Source organism: Oncorhynchus keta, chromosome 34, assembly GCF_023373465.1.
Source record: "Oncorhynchus keta strain PuntledgeMale-10-30-2019 chromosome 34, Oket_V2, whole genome shotgun sequence".
In the NCBI taxonomy this organism is placed as follows: domain Eukaryota; kingdom Metazoa; phylum Chordata; class Actinopteri; order Salmoniformes; family Salmonidae; genus Oncorhynchus; species Oncorhynchus keta.
The window spans coordinates 4,846,526-4,865,017 of NC_068454.1; the positions used below are offsets into that span (position 1 = coordinate 4,846,526).

The following is an 18,492-nucleotide window of genomic DNA, read 5'->3' on the forward strand; positions in this document are numbered from 1 at the left end:
ATTCTTTCAAGTTTAAGGTAAACCATCTCCATTCCCAACAATAGTGGATGTCAGTTTTCATTTAATAGGTCAAGATGAAGGTGGGACATAAAATAAAATAAAAAACTAGATTTTCATCTAAAAAGGTTAGCTGTTGATCAGGCACAGTTTCACAATAGTTATGGCAGTGTATAAACAGCAGTGAGTCACAGCTGACAGGGAAATACCCTTCAGGAAGGCAGGGACTTGAACCAAGTCATTTTTCAACATGCGGTTTAGAGGTACGAGTAAGATGGCTTCTTAAACGGCCGCTAAAAATCTATGTTGAATCTCTTTTTTTGCTGTGGCAGAGAAACGATCAATTTGTCCTGGTGTCCCTTACAAAATAATGACAATAAAAAATCAAGTGAAATATTTTTAATTATAATTTTTTTAAATAATAATCAAATCCAAATGTTTACGAGTCTGATCTCATGTGGACCAATCAAGTTGTAGAAACACCTTAATGATGATCAATGGAAACAGGATGCACCTGAACTCAATTTGGAGTCTCATAGCTGTTTTGTCTTTGTCATTGTGGGGTATTGTGATGTCATTATGGGGTAGTGTGATGTCATTATTGGGTATTGTGTGTAGATTGATGAGGAAAATATTTAATATTTAATACATTTTAGAATAAGTCTAACGTAACAAAATGTGAAAAAAGCGGAAGGGGTCTGAATACTTTCTGAATGCACTGTAGGTAGAGTACTCCATAATACTAACCTGGTTGACAGAGTGAACAGAGGTTCTTGAGTATTACTGCAAGAAATGTGGCAAAACTATTCACTTTTTGTCCTGAATACAACGTGTTATGTTTGGGGCAAATACAAACCAACACATTGCTGAGTAACAAGCATATGCTTTTCAAGCATAATGGTGACTGCATCATTTAATGGGATATGCTTGTAATCGTTAAGGATTGGGGAGTCTTTCAGGATAAAAAATAAACAGAATGGTGCCAAACACAGGAAAACTCCTAGAGAAAAATCTGTATCAGTCTGCTTTCCACCAGACACTGGGAGATGAATTCACCTTTCAGCAGGACAATAACCTGGTTCAGTCTGCTTTCCACCAGACACTGGGAGATGAATTCACCTTTCAGCAGGACAATAACCTGGTTCAGTCTGCTTTCCACCAGACACTGGGAGATGAATTCACCTTTCAGCAGGACAATAACCTGGTTCAGTCTGCTTTCCACCAGACACTGGGAGATGAATTCACCTTTCAGCAGGACAACAACCTGGTTCAGTCTGCTTTCCACCAGACACTGGGAGATGAACTCACCTTTCAGCAGGACAATAACCTGGTTCAGTCTGCTTTCCACCAGACACTGGGAGATGAATTCACCTTTCAGCAGGACAATAACCTGGTTCAGTCTGCTTTCCACCAGACACTGGGAGATGAACTCACCTTTCGGCAGGACAATAACCTGGTTCAGTCTGCTTTCCACCAGACACTGGGAGATGAATTCACCTTTCAGCAGGACAATAACCTGGTTCAGTCTGCTTTCCACCAGACACTGGGAGATGAATTCACCTTTCAGCAGGACAATAACCTGGTTCAGTCTGCTTTCCACCAGACACTGGGAGATGAATTCACCTTTCAGCAGGACAATAACCTGGTTCAGTCTGCTTTCCACCAGACACTGGGAGATGAATTCACCTTTCAGCAGGACAATAACCTGGTTCAGTCTGCTTTCCACCAGACACTGGGAGATGAATTCACCTTTCAGCAGGACAATAACCTTAAAACGCAAGGCCAAATCTACACTGGTCAAGTTACAGTTTTGACTTAAATCTGCTTGAAAATATAATATAAGACTTTAAAAAATGGCTGTCCAGCGATGATCAACAACCAATTTGACAGAGCTTGAAGAATTCTGAAAAGAATAAATGGGCAAATATTGTACAATCCAGGTGTGCAAAACCTCTTAGAGACTTACCCAGAAAGCTCTAATCGCTGCCAAAGGTCATTCTAACATGTACTGTATGTTGATTACTGATGTAAATTAAATATTTCCGTATTTATTTTTCTGTAAATTTGCAACAATTTCAAAAAAACAAAACATATTTTCACTTTGTCATTATGGGGGATTGTATCTAGATGGGAGAGAAATACAATATACATGTTTGAATTCAGGGTGCAACAACAAAAATGTGGAATATGCGAAGAAGTATGAAGCCACTGAATATCTCAGAGAACCAGACAGGCCTCAGCCTTTTCACAAGAAATTGCTATGAAAGTATTTTAAACGTGAGGAAATGAATTACCGTTCCCGGTGGTAAACGACAGTCCATGTGACGAGGGGGGATTGAAAAAGGTGGAAGAAGGAAATGTGTTTTGTAATAGCTTTCCAGTAGCTCCAAGGTGGGAAGTGACATTTGTAATAGCTTTCCAGTAGCTCCAAGGTGGGAAGTGACATTTGTAATAGATTTCCAGTAGCTCCAAGGTGGGAAGTGACATTTGTAATAGATTTCCAGTAGCTCCTAGGTGGGAAGTGACATTTGTAATAGATTTCCAGTAGCTCCTAGGTGGGATGTGACATTTGTAATAGATTTCCAGTAGCTCCTAGGTGGGATGTGACATTTGTAATAGATTTCCAGTAGCTCCTAGGTGGGAAGTGACATTTGTAATAGATTTCCAGTAGCTCCAAGGTGGGAAGTGACATTTGTAATAGATTTCCAGTAGCTCCTAGGTGGGATGTGACATTTGTAATAGATTTCCAGTAGCTCCTAGGTGGGATGTGACATTTGTAATAGATTTCCAGTTGCTCCTAGGTAGGAAGTGACATTTGTAATAGATTTCCAGTAGCTCCTAGGTGGGAAGTGACATTTGTAATAGATTTCCAGTAGCTCCTAGGTAGGAAGTGACATTTGTAATAGATTTCCAGTTGCTCCTAGGTAGGAAGTGACATTTGTAATAGATTCCCAGTAGCTCCTAGGTAGGAAGTGACATTTGTAATAGATTTCCAGTAGCTCCTAGGTGGGATGTGACATTTGTAATAGATTTCCAGTTGCTCCTAGGTAGGAAGTGACATTTGTAATAGATTTCCAGTAGCTCCTAGGTGGGATGTGACATTTGTAATAGATTTCCAGTAGCTCCTAGGTAGGAAGTGACATTTGTAATAGATTTCCAGTAGCTCCTAGGTAGGAAGTGACATTTGTAATAGATTTCCAGTAGCTCCTAGGTGGGAAGTGACATTTGTAATAGATTTCCAGTTGCTTCTAGGTGGGAAGTGACATTTGTAATAGATTTCCAGTAGCTCCTAGGTAGGAAGTGACATTTGTAATAGATTTCCAGTAGCTCCTAGGTAGGAAGTGACATTTGTAATAGATTTCCAGTAGCTCCTAGGTAGGATGTGACATTTGTAATAGATTTCCAGTAGCTCCTAGGTGGGAAGTGACATTTGTAATAGATTTCCAGTAGCTCCTAGGTAGGATGTGACATTTGTAATAGATTTCCAGTAGCTCCTAGGTGGGAAGTGACATTTGTAATAGATTTCCAGTAGCTCCTAGGTAGGAAGTGACATTTGTAATAGATTTCCAGTAGCTCCTAGGTAGGATGTGACATTTGTAATAGATTTCCAGTAGCTCCTAGGTGGGAAGTGACATTTGTAATAGATTTCCAGTTGCTCCTAGGTGGGAAGTGACATTTGTAATAGATTTCCAGTAGCTCCTAGGTAGGAAGTGACATTTGTAATAGCTTTCCAGTAGCTCCAAGGTGGGAAGTGACATTTGTAATAGATTTCCAGTAGCTCCAAGGTGGGAAGTGACATTTGTAATAGATTTCCAGTAGCTCCTAGGTGGGAAGTGACATTTGTAATAGCTTTCCAGTAGCTCCAAGGTGGGAAGTGACATTTGTAATAGATTTCCAGTAGCTCCTAGGTAGGAAGTGACATTTGTAATAGATTTCCAGTAGCTCCTAGGTGGGAAGTGACATTTGTAATAGATTTCCAGTAGCTCCTAGGTGGGAAGTGACATTTGTAATAGATTTCCAGTAGCTCCTAGGTAGGAAGTGACATTTGTAATAGATTTCCAGTAGCTCCTAGGTGGGAAGTGACATTTGTAATAGATTTCCAGTAGCTCCTAGGTGGGATGTGACATTTGTAATAGATTTCCAGTAGCTCCTAGGTGGGATGTGACATTTGTAATAGATTTCCAGTAGCTCCTAGGTGGGAAGTGACATTTGTAATAGATTTCCAGTTGCTCCTAGGTGGGAAGTGACATTTGTAATAGATTTCCAGTAGCTCCTAGGTAGGAAGTGACATTTGTAATAGATTTCCAGTAGCTCCTAGGTGGGGAGTGACATTTGTAATAGATTTCCAGTTGCTCCTAGGTGGGAAGTGACATTTGTAATAGATTTCCAGTAGCTCCTAGGTAGGAAGTGACATTTGTAATAGATTTCCAGTAGCTCCTAGGTGGGAAGTGACATTTGTAATAGATTTCCAGTTGCTCCTAGGTGGGATGTGACATTTGTAATAGATTTCCAGTAGCTCCTAGGTGGGATGTGACATTTGTAATAGACTTCCAGTAGCTCCTAGGTGGGATGTGACATTTGTAATAGATTTCCAGTAGCTCCTAGGTGGGAAGTGACATTTGTAATAGATTTCCAGTAGCTCCTAGGTGGGATGTGACATTTGTAATAGATTTCCAGTAGCTCCTAGGTGGGATGTGACATTTGTAATAGATTTCCAGTAGCTCCTAGGTAGGAAGTGACATTTGTAATAGATTTCCAGTAGCTCCTAGGTGGGAAGTGACATTTGTAATAGATTTCCAGTAGCTCCTAGGTAGGAAGTGACATTTGTAATAGATTTCCAGTAGCTCCTAGGTGGGAAGTGACATTTGTAATAGATTTCCAGTTGCTCCTAGGTGGGAAGTGACATTTGTAATAGATTTCCAGTAGCTCCTAGGTGGGATGTGACATTTGTAATAGACTTCCAGTAGCTCCTAGGTGGGATGTGACATTTGTAATAGATTTCCAGTAGCTCCTAGGTGGGAAGTGACATTTGTAATAGATTTCCAGTAGCTCCTAGGTGGGATGTGACATTTGTAATAGATTTCCAGTAGCTCCTAGGTGGGATGTGACATTTGTAATAGATTTCCAGTAGCTCCTAGGTAGGAAGTGACATTTGTAATAGATTTCCAGTAGCTCCTAGGTGGGAAGTGACATTTGTAATAGATTTCCAGTAGCTCCTAGGTAGGAAGTGACATTTGTAATAGATTTCCCAGTAGCTCCTAGGTGGGAAGTGACATTTGTAATAGATTTCCAGTTGCTCCTAGGTGGGAAGTGACATTTGTAATAGATTTCCAGTAGCTCCTAGGTGGGAAGTGACATTTGTAATAGATTTCCAGTTGCTCCTAGGTGGGAAGTGACATTTGTAATAGATTTCCAGTAGCTCCTAGGTAGGAAGTGACATTTGTAATAGATTTCCAGTAGCTCCTAGGTGGGAAGTGACATTTGTAATAGCTTTCCAGTAGCTCCAAGGTGGGAAGTGACATTTGTAATAGATTTCCAGTAGCTCCTAGGTAGGAAGTGACATTTGTAATAGATTTCCAGTAGCTCCTAGGTGGGATGTGACATTTGTAATAGATTTCCAGTAGCTCCTAGGTGGGAAGTGACATTTGTAATAGATTTCCAGTAGCTCCTAGGTAGGAAGTGACATTTGTAATAGATTTCCAGTAGCTCCTAGGTGGGAAGTGACATTTGTAATAGATTTCCAGTTGCTCCTAGGTGGGAAGTGACATTTGTAATAGATTTCCAGTAGCTCCTAGGTGGGATGTGACATTTGTAATAGATTTCCAGTAGCTCCTAGGTAGGAAGTGACATTTGTAATAGATTTCCAGTAGCTCCTAGGTAGGAAGTGACATTTGTAATAGATTTCCAGTAGCTCCTAGGTAGGAAGTGACATTTGTAATAGATTTCCAGTAGCTCCTAGGTGGGAAGTGACATTTGTAATAGATGTCCAGTAGCTCCTAGGTAGGAAGTGACATTTGTAATAGATTTCCAGTAGCTCCTAGGTGGGATGTGACATTTGTAATAGATTTCCAGTAGCTCCTAGGTGGGATGTGACATTTGTAATAGATTTCCAGTAGCTCCTAGGTGGGATGTGACATTTGTAATAGATATCCAGTTGCTCCTAGGTGGGATGTGACATTTGTAATAGATATCCAGTTGCTCCTAGGTGGGGAGTGACATTTGTAATAGATTTCCAGTTGCTCCTAGGTGGGATGTGACATTTGTAATAGATTTCCAGTAGCTCCGAGATGGGAAGTGACATTTTCCTGCCGAGATCATCCCCATCACGTTCACATGTACGCTAGATTTTATCTGATTATTTCTGCTATGACGTCAGTGTGTGTTTTGGTATAGGAATTTTCAGTTGTTTGTAATCAGTTGTTTGTAACCAGATTCGTGAGCAGCAGTATTGCCTTGGAGGAGTTTTGATCTTCCCGAAGCAGGTGATTGGATCAACACAAAATCAGATGATATTTAGCATCTCCTTGTCACTGTCTCTCCTCCCATCTCGAGCCCCTCTATCCTCTCCTTGTCACTGTCTCTCCTCCCATCTCGACCCCTCTATCCTCTCCTTGTCACTGTCTCTCCTCCCATCTCGACCCCTCTATCCTCTCCTTGTCACTGTCTCTCCTCCCATCTCGACCCCTCTATCCTCTCCTCCCATCTCGACCCCTCTATCCTCTCCTTGTCACTGTCTCTCCTCCCATCTCGACCCCTCTATCCTCTCCTTGTCACTGTCTCTCCTATCCCCTCTCCTCCCATCTCGACCCCTCTATCCTCTCTTCTCCTACCATCTCGGCCCCTCTATCCTCTCCTTGTCACTGTCTCTCCTCCCATCTCGACCCCTCTATATCCTCTTCTCTACCCCTCTATCCTCTTCTCCTATCCCTCTCCTCCCATCTCGACCCCTCTATATCCTCTTCTCTACCCCTCTATCCTCTTCTCCTATCCCCTCTCCTCCCATCTCGACCCCTCTATCCTCTCCTCCCATCTCGGCCCCTCTATATCCTTGTCACTGTCTCTCCTACCATCTCGACCCCTCTATCCTCTCCTTGTCACTGTCTCTCCTCCCATCTCGGCCCCTCTATCCTCTCCTTGTCACTGTCTCTCCTCCCATCTCGACCCCTCTATATCCTCTCCTTGTCACTGTCTCTCCTCCCATCTCGACCCCTCTATATCCTCTCCTTGTCACTGTCTCTCCTACCATCTCGACCCCTCTATCCTCTCCTTGTCACTGTCTCTCCTCCCATCTAGACCCCTCTATCCTCTCCTTGTCACTGTCTCTCCTCCCATCTCGGCCCCTCTATCCTCTCCTCCCATCTCGACCCCTCTATCCTCTCTTCTCCTCCCATCTCGGCCCCTCTATCCTCTCCTCCCATCTCGACCCCTCTATCCTCTCTTCTCCTCCCATCTCGACCCCTCTATCCTCTCTTCTCCTCCCATCTCGGCCCCTCTATCCTCTCCTCCTTCTCGACCCCCCTCTATCCTCTCCTACCATCTCGACCCCTCTATCCTCTCCTTGTCACTGTCTCTCCTACCATCTCGACCCCTCTATCCTCTCCTTGTCACTGTCTCTCCTCCCATCTCGGCCCCTCTATCCTCTCCTACCATCTCGACCCCTCTATCCTCTCCTTGTCACTGTCTCTCCTCCCATCTCGACCCCTCTATCCTCTCCTTGTCACTGTCTCTCCTCCCATCTCGACCCCTCTATCCTCTCCTCCCATCTCGACCCCTCTATCGTCTCCTTGTCACTGTCTCTCCTCCCATCTCGACCCCTCTATCCTCTCCTCCCATCTCGACCCCTCTATCGTCTCCTTGTCACTGTCTCTCCTCCCATCTCGACCCCTCTATCCTCTCCTCCCATCTCGACCCCTCTATATCCTCTTCTCGACCCCTCTATCCTCTCCTTGTCACTGTCTCTCCTCCCATCTCGACCCCTCTATCCTCTCCTTGTCACTGTCTCTCCTCCCATCTCGACCCTCTATCCTCTTCTCCTATCCCCTCTCCTCCCATCTCGACCCCTCTATCCTCTCCTTGTCACTGTCTCTCCTCCCATCTCGGCCCCTCTATCCTCTCCTTGTCACTGTCTCTCCTCCCATCTCGACCCCTCTATCCTCTCCTTGTCACTGTCTCTCCTCCCATCTCGACCCCTCTATCCTCTCCTTGTCACTGTCTCTCCTCCCATCTCGACCCCTCTATCCTCTCCTTGTCACTGTCTCTCCTCCCATCTCGACCCCTCTATCCTCTCCTCCCATCTCGACCCCTCTATCGTCTCCTTGTCACTGTCTCTCCTCCCATCTCGACCCCTCTATCCTCTCCTCCCATCTCGACCCCTCTATCGTCTCCTTGTCACTGTCTCTCCTCCCATCTCGACCCCTCTATCCTCTCCTCCCATCTCGACCCCTCTATATCCTCTTCTCGACCCTCTATCCTCTCCTTGTAACTGTCTCTCCTCCCATCTCGACCCCTCTATCCTCTCCTTGTCACTGTCTCTCCTCCCATCTCGACCCCTCTATCCTCTTCTCCTATCCCCTCTCCTCCCATCTCGACCCCTCTATCCTCTCCTTGTCACTGTCTCTCCTCCCATCTCGGCCCCTCTATCCTCTCCTTGTCACTGTCTCTCCTCCCATCTCGACCCCTCTATCCTCTCCTTGTCACTGTCTCCTCCCATCTCGACCCCTCTATCCTCTCCTTGTCACTGTCTCTCCTCCCATCTCGACCCCTCTATCCTCTCCTTGTCACTGTCTCCATCTCCCATCTCTTGACCCCTCTATCCTCCTCCTTGTCACTGTCTCTCCTCCCATCTCGACCCCTCTATCCTCTCCTTGTCACTGTCTCTCCTCCCATCTCGACCCCTCTATCCTCTCTTCTCGACCCCTCTACCTCTCGACCTCCTCTCCCCATCTCTCCCCTCTGTCCTCTCTTCTCCTCCCATCTCGACCCCTCTATCCTCTCCTTGTCACTGTCTCTCCTCCCATCTCTACCCTCTATCCTCTCTTCTCCTACCATCTCGACCCCTCTATCCTCTCTTCTCCTCCCATCTCGGCCCCTCTATATCCTCTCCTTGTCACTGTCTCTCCTCCCATCTCGACCCCTCTATCCTCTCCTTGTCACTGTCTCTCCTCCCATCTCGACCCCTCTATCCTCTCCTTGTCACTGTCTCTCCTCCCATCTCTACCCCTCTATCCTCTCTTCTCCTACCATCTCGACCCCTCTATCCTCTCCTTGTCACTGTCTCTCCTCCCATCTCTACCCCTCTATCCTCTCTTCTCCTACCATCTCGACCCCTCTATCCTCTCTTCTCCTCCCATCTCGGCCCCTCTATCCTCTCCTTGTCACTGTCTCTCCTCCCATCTCGACCCCTCTATCCTCTCCTTGTCACTGTCTCTCCTACCATCTCGACCCCTCTATCCTCTCCTTGTCACTGTCTCTCCTCCCATCTCGACCCCTCTATCCTCTCCTTGTCACTGTCTCTCCTCCCATCTCGACCCCTCTATCCTCTCCTTGTCACTGTCTCTCCTCCCATCTCGACCCCTCTATCCTCTCCTTGTCACTGTCTCTCCTCCCATCTCGACCCCTCTATCCTCTCCTTGTCACTGTCTCTCCTACCATCTCGACCCCTCTATCCTCTCCTACCATCTCGACCCCTCTATCCTCTCTTCTCCTCCCATCTCGACCCCTCTATCCTCTCTTCTCCTCCCATCTCGACCCCTCTATCCTCTCTTCTCCTCCCATCTCGACCCCTCTATCCTCTCCTCCCATCTCGGCCCCTCTATCCTCTCTTCTCCTCCCATCTCGACCCCTCTATCCTCTCCTTGTCACTGTCTCTCCTACCATCTCGACCCCTCTATCCTCTCCTTGTCACTGTCTCTCCTCCCATCTCGACCCCTCTATCCTCTCCTTGTCACTGTCTCTCCTCCCATCTCGACCCCTCTATCCTCTCCTTGTCACTGTCTCTCCTCCCATCTCGACCCCTCTATCCTCTCCTTGTCACTGTCTCTCCTCCCATCTCGGCCCCTCTATCCTCTCCTTGTCACTGTCTCTCCTCCCATCTCGACCCCTCTATCCTCTCCTTGTCACTGTCTCTCCTCCCATCTCGGCCCCTCTATCCTCTCCTTGTCACTGTCTCTCCTCCCATCTCGACCCCTCTATCCTCTCCTTGTCACTGTCTCTCCTCCCATCTCGACCCCTCTATCCTCTCCTTGTCACTGTCTCTCCTACCATCTCGACCCCTCTATCCTCTCCTTGTCACTGTCTCTCCTACCATCTCGACCCCTCTATCCTCTCCTTGTCACTGTCTCTCCTACCATCTCGACCCCTCTATCCTCTCCTTGTCACTGTCTCTCCTACCATCTCGACCCCTCTATCCTCTCCTTGTCACTGTCTCTCCTACCATCTCGACCCCTCTATCCTCTCTTCTCCTACCATCTCTTCTCCTATCCATCTTCTCCTACCATCTCGACCCCTCTATCCTCTCTTCTCCTACCATCTCGACCCATCTATCCTCTCTTCTCCTCCCATCTCGGCCCCTCTATCCTCTCCTTGTCACTGTCTCTCCTACCATCTCGACCCCTCTATCCTCTCTTCTCCTCCCATCTCGACCCATCTATCCTCTCTTCTCCTCCCATCTCGGCCCCTCTATCCTCTCCTTGTCACTGTCTCTCCTACCATCTCGACCCCTCTATATCCTTGTCAATGTCTCTCCTCCCATCTCGGCCCCTCTATCCTCTCCTTGTCACTGTCTCTCCTCCCATCTCGGCCCCTCTATCCTCTCCTTGTCACTGTCTCTCCTCCCATCTCGACCCCTCTATCCTCTCTTCTCCTATCCCCTCTACTCCCATCTCGACCCCTCTATATCCTCTTCTCCCTTCTCTACCCCTCTATCCTCTTCTCCTATCCCCTCTACTCCCATCTCGACCCCTCTATATCCTCTTCTCCCTTCTCTACCCCTCTATCCTCTTCTCCTATCCCCTCTACTCCCATCTCGACCCCTCTATATCCTCTTCTCCCTTCTCTACCCCTCTATCCTCTTCTCCTATCCCCTCTACTCCAATCTCTACCCCTCTGTATCCTCTTCTCCCTTCTCTACCCCTCTATCCTCTTCTCCTATCCCCTCTACTCCCATCTCGACCCCTCTATATCCTCTTCTCTACCCCTCTATCCTCTTCTCCTATCCCCTCTACTCCCATCTCGACCCCTCTATATCCTCTTCTCCCTTCTCTACCCCTCTATCCTCTTCTCCTATCCCCTCTACTTCCATCTCGACCCCTCTATATCCTCTTCTTCCATCTCGACCCCTCTATATCCTCTTCTCCCTTCTCGACCCCTCTATCCTCTTCTCCCATCTCGACCCCTCTATATCCTCTCCTCCCATCTCGACCCCTCTATCCTCTCCTCCCATCTCGACCCCTCTATCCTCTTCTCCCATCTCGACCCCCTGGTGTTTCATGGCTCCTCCTCTCAGATAACTGTGGTGTATCATGGCTCCTCCTCTCAGATATCTGTGGTGTATCATGGCTCCCCCTCTCAGATAACTGTGGTGTATCATGGCTCCCCCTCTCAGATAACTGTGGTGTATCATGGCTCCTCCTCTCAGATAACTGTGGTCTATCATGGCTCCTCCTCTCAGATAACTGTGGTCTATCATGGCTCCTCCTCTCGGATAACTGTGGTCTATCATGGCTCCTCCTCTCAGATAACTGTGGTGTATCATGGCTCCTCCTCTCAGATAACTGTGGTCTATCATGGCTCCTCCTCTCAGATAACTGTGGTCTATCATGGCTCCTCCTCTCAGATAACTGTGGTCTATCATGGCTCCTCCTCTCAGATAACTGTGGTCTATCATGGCTCCTCCTCTCAGATAACTGTGGTGTATCATGGCTCCTCCTCTCAGATAACTGTGGTCTATCATGGCTCCTCCTCTCAGATAACTGTGGTCTATCATGGCTCCTCCTCTCAGATAACTGTGGTGTATCATGGCTCCTCCTCTCAGGTAACTGTGGTCTATCATGGCTCCTCCTCTCGGATAACTGTGGTCTATCATGGCTCCTCCTCTCGGATAACTGTGGTGTATCATGGCTCCTCCTCTCAGGTAACTGTGGTGTATCATGGCTCCTCCTCTCGGATAACTGTGGTGTATCATGGCTCCTCCTCTCAGGTAACTGTGGTCTATCATGGCTCCTCCTCTCGGATAACTGTGGTCTATCATGGCTCCTCCTCTCGGATAACTGTGGTGTATCATGGCTCCTCCTCTCAGGTAACTGTGGTGTATCATGGCTCCTCCTCTCGGATAACTGTGGTGTATCATGGCTCCTCCTCTCGGATAACTGTGGTGTATCATGGCTCCTCCTGTCAGATAACTGTGGTCTATCATGGCTCCTCCTCTCGGATATCTGTGGTGTATCATGGCTCCTCCTGTCAGATAACTGTGGTGTTTCATGGCTCCTCCTCTCGGATAACTGTGGTCTATCATGGCTCCTCCTCTCGGATATCTGTGGTGTATCATGGCTCCTCCTCTCAGATAACTGTGGTCTATCATGGCTCCTCCTCTCAGATAACTGTGGTCTATCATGGCTCCTCCTCTCAGATAACTGTGGTCTATCATGGCTCCTCCTCTCAGGTAACTGTGGTCTATCATGGCTCCTCCTCTCGGATAACTGTGGTGTATCATGGCTCTAATTTAACTTTTATTTAACTAGGAAAATCAGTTAAGAACACATTCTTATGTGCAATCTATCAATGTTACATGGAGTGGCTATTCATCCAAAATGGCCTCCTAATCTCCTCTCAGTGGGGAAACTGAAGCTGTCAAAGAAACAGATGGGAAGGTCATGAGGCATGTGACCAAGATTGAGAAACAACATGTTCCATCGATCTCTATCTCGTGACTTAATTACTTCCCCCAATAGCAGCTCCTCGGCTGCCCAGCCAGCTGGCGGTCAGTTCAACTCACGTCTCCTCCTGATTTAATTGATAATTATGAGCCGTGTTGACGGCACCTCGTCAAGCTGTCTGAGTCAAACAAAACCTTTTGACTTTCACACCATCGCACGGTCACTCTCCAAGACCTGTGCAAACCTTGTCTTTATCTCCCCCCTTGTTTTTGTCTCTGCTTTTCGCTCCTGAAGTTCTTGATTTCCAGTTAAATTAAAATTATGCAAATAGAGTGTAAATGAGAGATGAGGTCTGGGCACCCCCATGAGTATCTAACAGGGCTGTCTGAAATGGTTGCCTCCTAATAGCTGATTGGCTGAGTGGGGACTTAGTCACGTTTCTGCCAAAACCAAGTGCTTTGATTTCAAGGCTTAGTTCCATCAGTTGGGAGTGTTAAACTTTGCTTTGATTAGGGCTCTTGGGCTTTATTTATGTATTCATTATTTTAGAAATAAATTACATTTCGTATGACGATCAGAGAAACACCAGGCCAAACATAAAAGGTGCAACAATTTGACCTTGAGGAAAAAAAACGAATTAGAGTTTTTGTAAATATCCCTCGTCCATTTTTCTTTTTCTTCTTCAGATATCGCTGTTAGATCTCAATAGGTGAAAAATAAACAGGATTCTCACATATGTCGTTGTGACGTGCAACTTTCCTCTCTCTGATGATGTGGCTGATACAACGCTCGGGAAATGATGTTTCTCACGCCCTGGCCTTAGTTATCTTTGTGTTCTTTATTATTTTGGTTAGGTCAGGGTGTGACATGGGGGATTTATGTGTTTTGTCATGTCTAGGGGTTTTTGTATGTTTATGGGGCTGTTTCCTTTCTAGGTAGTTTGTATGTCTGTGGTTGCCTAGATTGGTTCTCAATTAGAGACAGCTGTCTATCGTTGTCTCTGATTGGGAACCATATTTAGGCAGCCATATTCTGTGGGTACTTTGTGGGTGGTTGTCGTCTGTCTTTGTGTCATTGCACCAGATAGGACTGTTTCAGTTTTCACATTTGTTGTCCTGTATTTTGTAGTGTTCTTGATTAAACATATTGAACACTAACCACGCTGCATTTTGGTCCTCCTCTCCTTCAACGGAGGAAAACTGTTACATGGTGAAGTCCCAAACCCCCCCCCCATTGTCTCACACAGTTGACCTCTCCTGATTTTACCATTCTCCCCCACCAGGTCCAAATCCTTATTAAATTGTCTCCCATCTCGTTTGTCTCCTATGTAATATTCCTGCATCTCACAGTGGAGATGGTAGGGTGGTTAGGGAAAAGTGGTCCCACTGATCCTCTCTCCAGGAGAGACTGGAGAAGAGTAGTGTTGATCTGTATAATAGTTAAAGCTGCTTTATAAACCTGATGGATGCTAACACTGACTGAATGACTGACACGATGACGCCACCGCCAGATACCTTACCGCTGAAAACACTACATCACATAGACACAGAGCAATGCCCTCGCTGTCGAGATCTGAATATACTATGTCACATAAACACAGAGCATGCCCTCGCTGTCCAGATCTGAATATACTATGTCACATAAACACAGAGCATGCCCTCGCTGTCCAGATCTGAATACACTACGTCACATAGACACAGAGCAATGCCCTCGCTGTCCAGATCTGAATACACTACATCACATAGACACAGAGCAATGCCCTCGCTGTCCAGATCTGAATATACTACATCACATAGACACAGAGCAATGCCCTCGCTGTCCAGATCTGAATATACTACATCACATAGACACAGAGCAATGCCCTCGCTGTCCAGATCTGAATACACTACATCACATAGACACAGAGCAATGCCCTCGCTGTCCAGATCTGAATACACTACATCACATAGACACAGAGCAATGTCCTCTCTGTCCAGATCTGAATACACTACATCACATAGACACAGAGCAATGCCCTCGCTGTCCAGATCTGAATATACTACATCACATAGACACAGAGCAATGCCCTCGCTGTCCAGATCTGAATACACTACATCACATAAACACAGAGCAATGCCCTCGCTGTCCAGATCTGAATACACTACATCACATAAACACAGAGCAATGCCCTCGCTGTCCAGATCTGAATATACTACATCACATAGACACAGAGCAATGCCCTCGCTGTCCAGATCTGAATACACTACATCACATAAACACAGAGCAATGCCCTCGCTGTCCAGATCTGAATACACTACATCACATAGACACAGAGCAATGCCCTCGCTGTCCAGATCTGAATACACTACATCACATAGACACAGAGCAATGCCCTCACTGTCCAGATCTGAATACACTACATCACATAGACACAGAGCAATGCCCTCGCTGTCCAGATCTGAATATACTACATCACATAGACACAGAGCAATGCCCTCGCTGTCCAGATCTGAATACACTACATCACATAGACACAGAGCAATGCCCTCGCTGTCCAGATCTGAATACACTACATCACATAGACACAGAGCAATGCCCTCGCTGTCCAGATCTGAATACACTACATCACATAGACACAGAGCAATGCCCTCGCTGTCCAGATCTGAATACACTACATCACATAGACACAGAGCAATGCCCTCGCTGTCCAGATCTGAATACACTACATCACATAGACACAGAGCAATGCCCTCGCTGTCCAGATCTGAATATACTACATCACATAGACACAGAGCAATGCCCTCGCTGTCCAGATCTGAATACACTACATCACATAGACACAGAGCAATGCCCTCGCTGTCGAGGGTTTATTGATCGCCTAATAACTCCACCTTCAACGTAGCATATTTACGGATAACTTTACGTGTGAGTAAAGTACCCTCGTACATGCCTCCCATTTGACTTTCATGCTTTCACTTGAGAAAATGACAGGTAGAAATGGAGCCGTTAGTGTCTCTTGCTACTGAAATGGAATGGAATAATTAGCAAACACACTGCGGTGTGAGAGATAAACAACAAAAAAAAGGAGCTTGCAGCTGTTGCCGTGGTAATTGCTTTAAACTGTTTTTTTGGTTGTTGTTGTTGACAAACCTATCTGTGCTTTTGCCTGAAAACTTGGGCTCCAGAGTTCAGTGAGATAAAGAGGCAGTGAGTTGGGGAGAGAGAGGCAGTGAGTTGGGGAGAGAGAGGCAGTGAGTTGGGGAGAGAGGGTGGGAAGAAAAGAAGAGATAACACCTGGCAGAAGAACAGAAAGTGCAGGGCATTTTCTATCCCGGAGAAGACTGCCTCTTGGGATGTTGGGGAAGACTGCCTCTTGGGACGTCGGGGAAGGCTGCATCTTGGGACGTCGGGGAAGACTGCATCTTGGGACGTCGGGGAAGACTGCCTCTTGGGATGTCGGGGAAGGCTGCCTCTTGGGACGTCGGGGAAGACTGCCTCTTGGGACGTCGGGGAAGACTGCCTCTTGGGATGTCGGGGAAGGCTGCCTCTTGGGACGTCGGGGAAGACTGCCTCTTGGGACGTCGGGGAAGACTGCCTCTTGGAACGTCGGGGAAGGCTGCATCTTGGGATGTTGGGGAGGACTGCCTCTTGGGACGTCGGGAAGACTGCCTCTTGGGACGTCGGGGAAGGCTGCCTCTTGGGACGTTCGGGAAGACTGCCTCTTGGGACGTCGGGGAAGGCTGCATCTTGGGATGTTCGGGAGGACTGCCTCTTGGGACGTCGGGGAAGACTGCCTCTTGGGACGTCGGGGAAGGCTGCCTCTTGGGACGTCAGGGAAGGCTGCCTCTTGGGACGTTGGGGAAGACTGCCTCTTGGGACGTCGGGGAAGATTGCCTCTTGGGACGTTGAGGAAGGCTGCATCTTGGGACGTCGGGGACGACTGCCTCTTGGGACGTTGAGGAAGGCTGCATCTTGGGACGTCGGGGACGACTGCCTCTTGGGACGTTGAGGAAGGCTGCATCTTGGGACGTCGGGGACGACTGCCTCTTGGGACGTTGAGGAAGGCTGCATCTTGGGACGTCGGTAAGACTGCCTCTTGGGACGTTGGGGAAGACTGCCTCTTGGGACGTTGGGGAAGACTGCCTCTTGGGAGGTTGGCCACTGCTGTTTGTGTCAGGGTCATGATACATGACTTATTGATGACTGTTGTCTAATAGGACATTCCTGTCATCACCATAGAGACCAGGCAGTGACTGTCATCACCATAGAGACCAGGCGCTGACTGACAGGAGATGTGGAGTGATGTGTTGGGGTCATATTACAAAACTTGGGCAATATCTGGGCAATATAAAATAAATATATGTTTTGTTTGTCCGCATAGGAAAAACCTTTTTGGTTTCAGGTAGAACATTTTGCTGGTGAAAGGGTTCCACGTAGAACCATAGGGTTCTTCTATGGGGACAACTGAATAACCCTTTATGGTTTTAGGTAGCACCTTCTTTTGTAAGGATGCAGGGGAAAACAGAGCTGATCAAAACATTGCAAAGCAACGTAAATCTATAACCTACAGACAGTTAGCCGAAACATAATTATGATATAATTGTGGAAAATGTAAATTTATACTGTGTATTTGAGAGTAGGATCATTGCTGTTGTTCCTATTATCTGAGGTAAAACACACACACGCACACGCACGCACGCACGCACGCACGCACGCACGCACGCACGCACGCACGCACGCACGCACGCACGCACGCACGCACGCACGCACGCACGCACGCGCCGCACGCACGCATGCCGCACGCACGCGCGCGTACGTACGCACGCACGCACGCACGCACGCACGCACGCACGCACGCACACGCACGCACACACACACACACACACACACACACACACACACACACACACACACACACACACACACACACACACACACACACACACACACACACACACACACACACACACACACACACACACACACACACACACACACACACACACACACACACACACACACACACACACACACACACACACACACACACACACACACACACACACACACACACACACACACACACACACACACACACACACATGTGGAACAACCAAATCAAACACATCGTATCGTATTTGATCATGTGTCAACAATGAATCTTCTTTTTTTGCTTCAGGATCACGTTTTGCCACATCCCCTTCCAGAGTAAATGGCTGTACGTGGGCACAGAGCGTGGCAACACACACATCGTCAACATCGAATCCTTCGTTCTGTCTGGATACGTCATCATGTGGAACAAGGCCATAGAGTTGTGAGTTAAATCATCAGATTATACGCAACTGTCGGTGATTAAATGATTACCATAATGAGAAGGATTACTGTATGACGGCGTTGAGTTGACAGCGGTGATGATGTCATGTTGTTCTGTCCTAAAACCTCTTACACTGTCACCTCATGTCGTTCTGTCCTAAAACCTCTTGCACTATCACCTCATGTCGTTCTGTCCTAAAACCTCTTACACTGTCACCTCATGTCGTTCTGTCCTAAAACCTCTTACACTGTCACCTCATGTCGTTCTGTCCTAAAACCTCTTACACTGTCACCTCATGTCGTTCTGTCCTAAAACCTCTTACACTGTCAC

At 47.2% G+C, this 18,492-nt stretch overlaps 1 protein-coding gene across 2 annotated transcripts in view; it reads left to right on the forward strand.

Moving 5' to 3' along the window:
• LOC118375798 (syntaxin-binding protein 5-like) overlaps positions 1 to 18,492 on the forward strand; it is a 253,656-nt gene that overhangs the window by 104,762 nt on the left and 130,402 nt on the right. For both annotated transcript variants that reach the window (XM_052492755.1, XM_052492757.1), the window contains exon 5: positions 18,028 to 18,162. In XM_052492755.1, the coding sequence (XP_052348715.1) occupies positions 18,028 to 18,162 (135 nt within the window). The remainder of the gene's footprint in view (positions 1 to 18,027; positions 18,163 to 18,492) is intronic.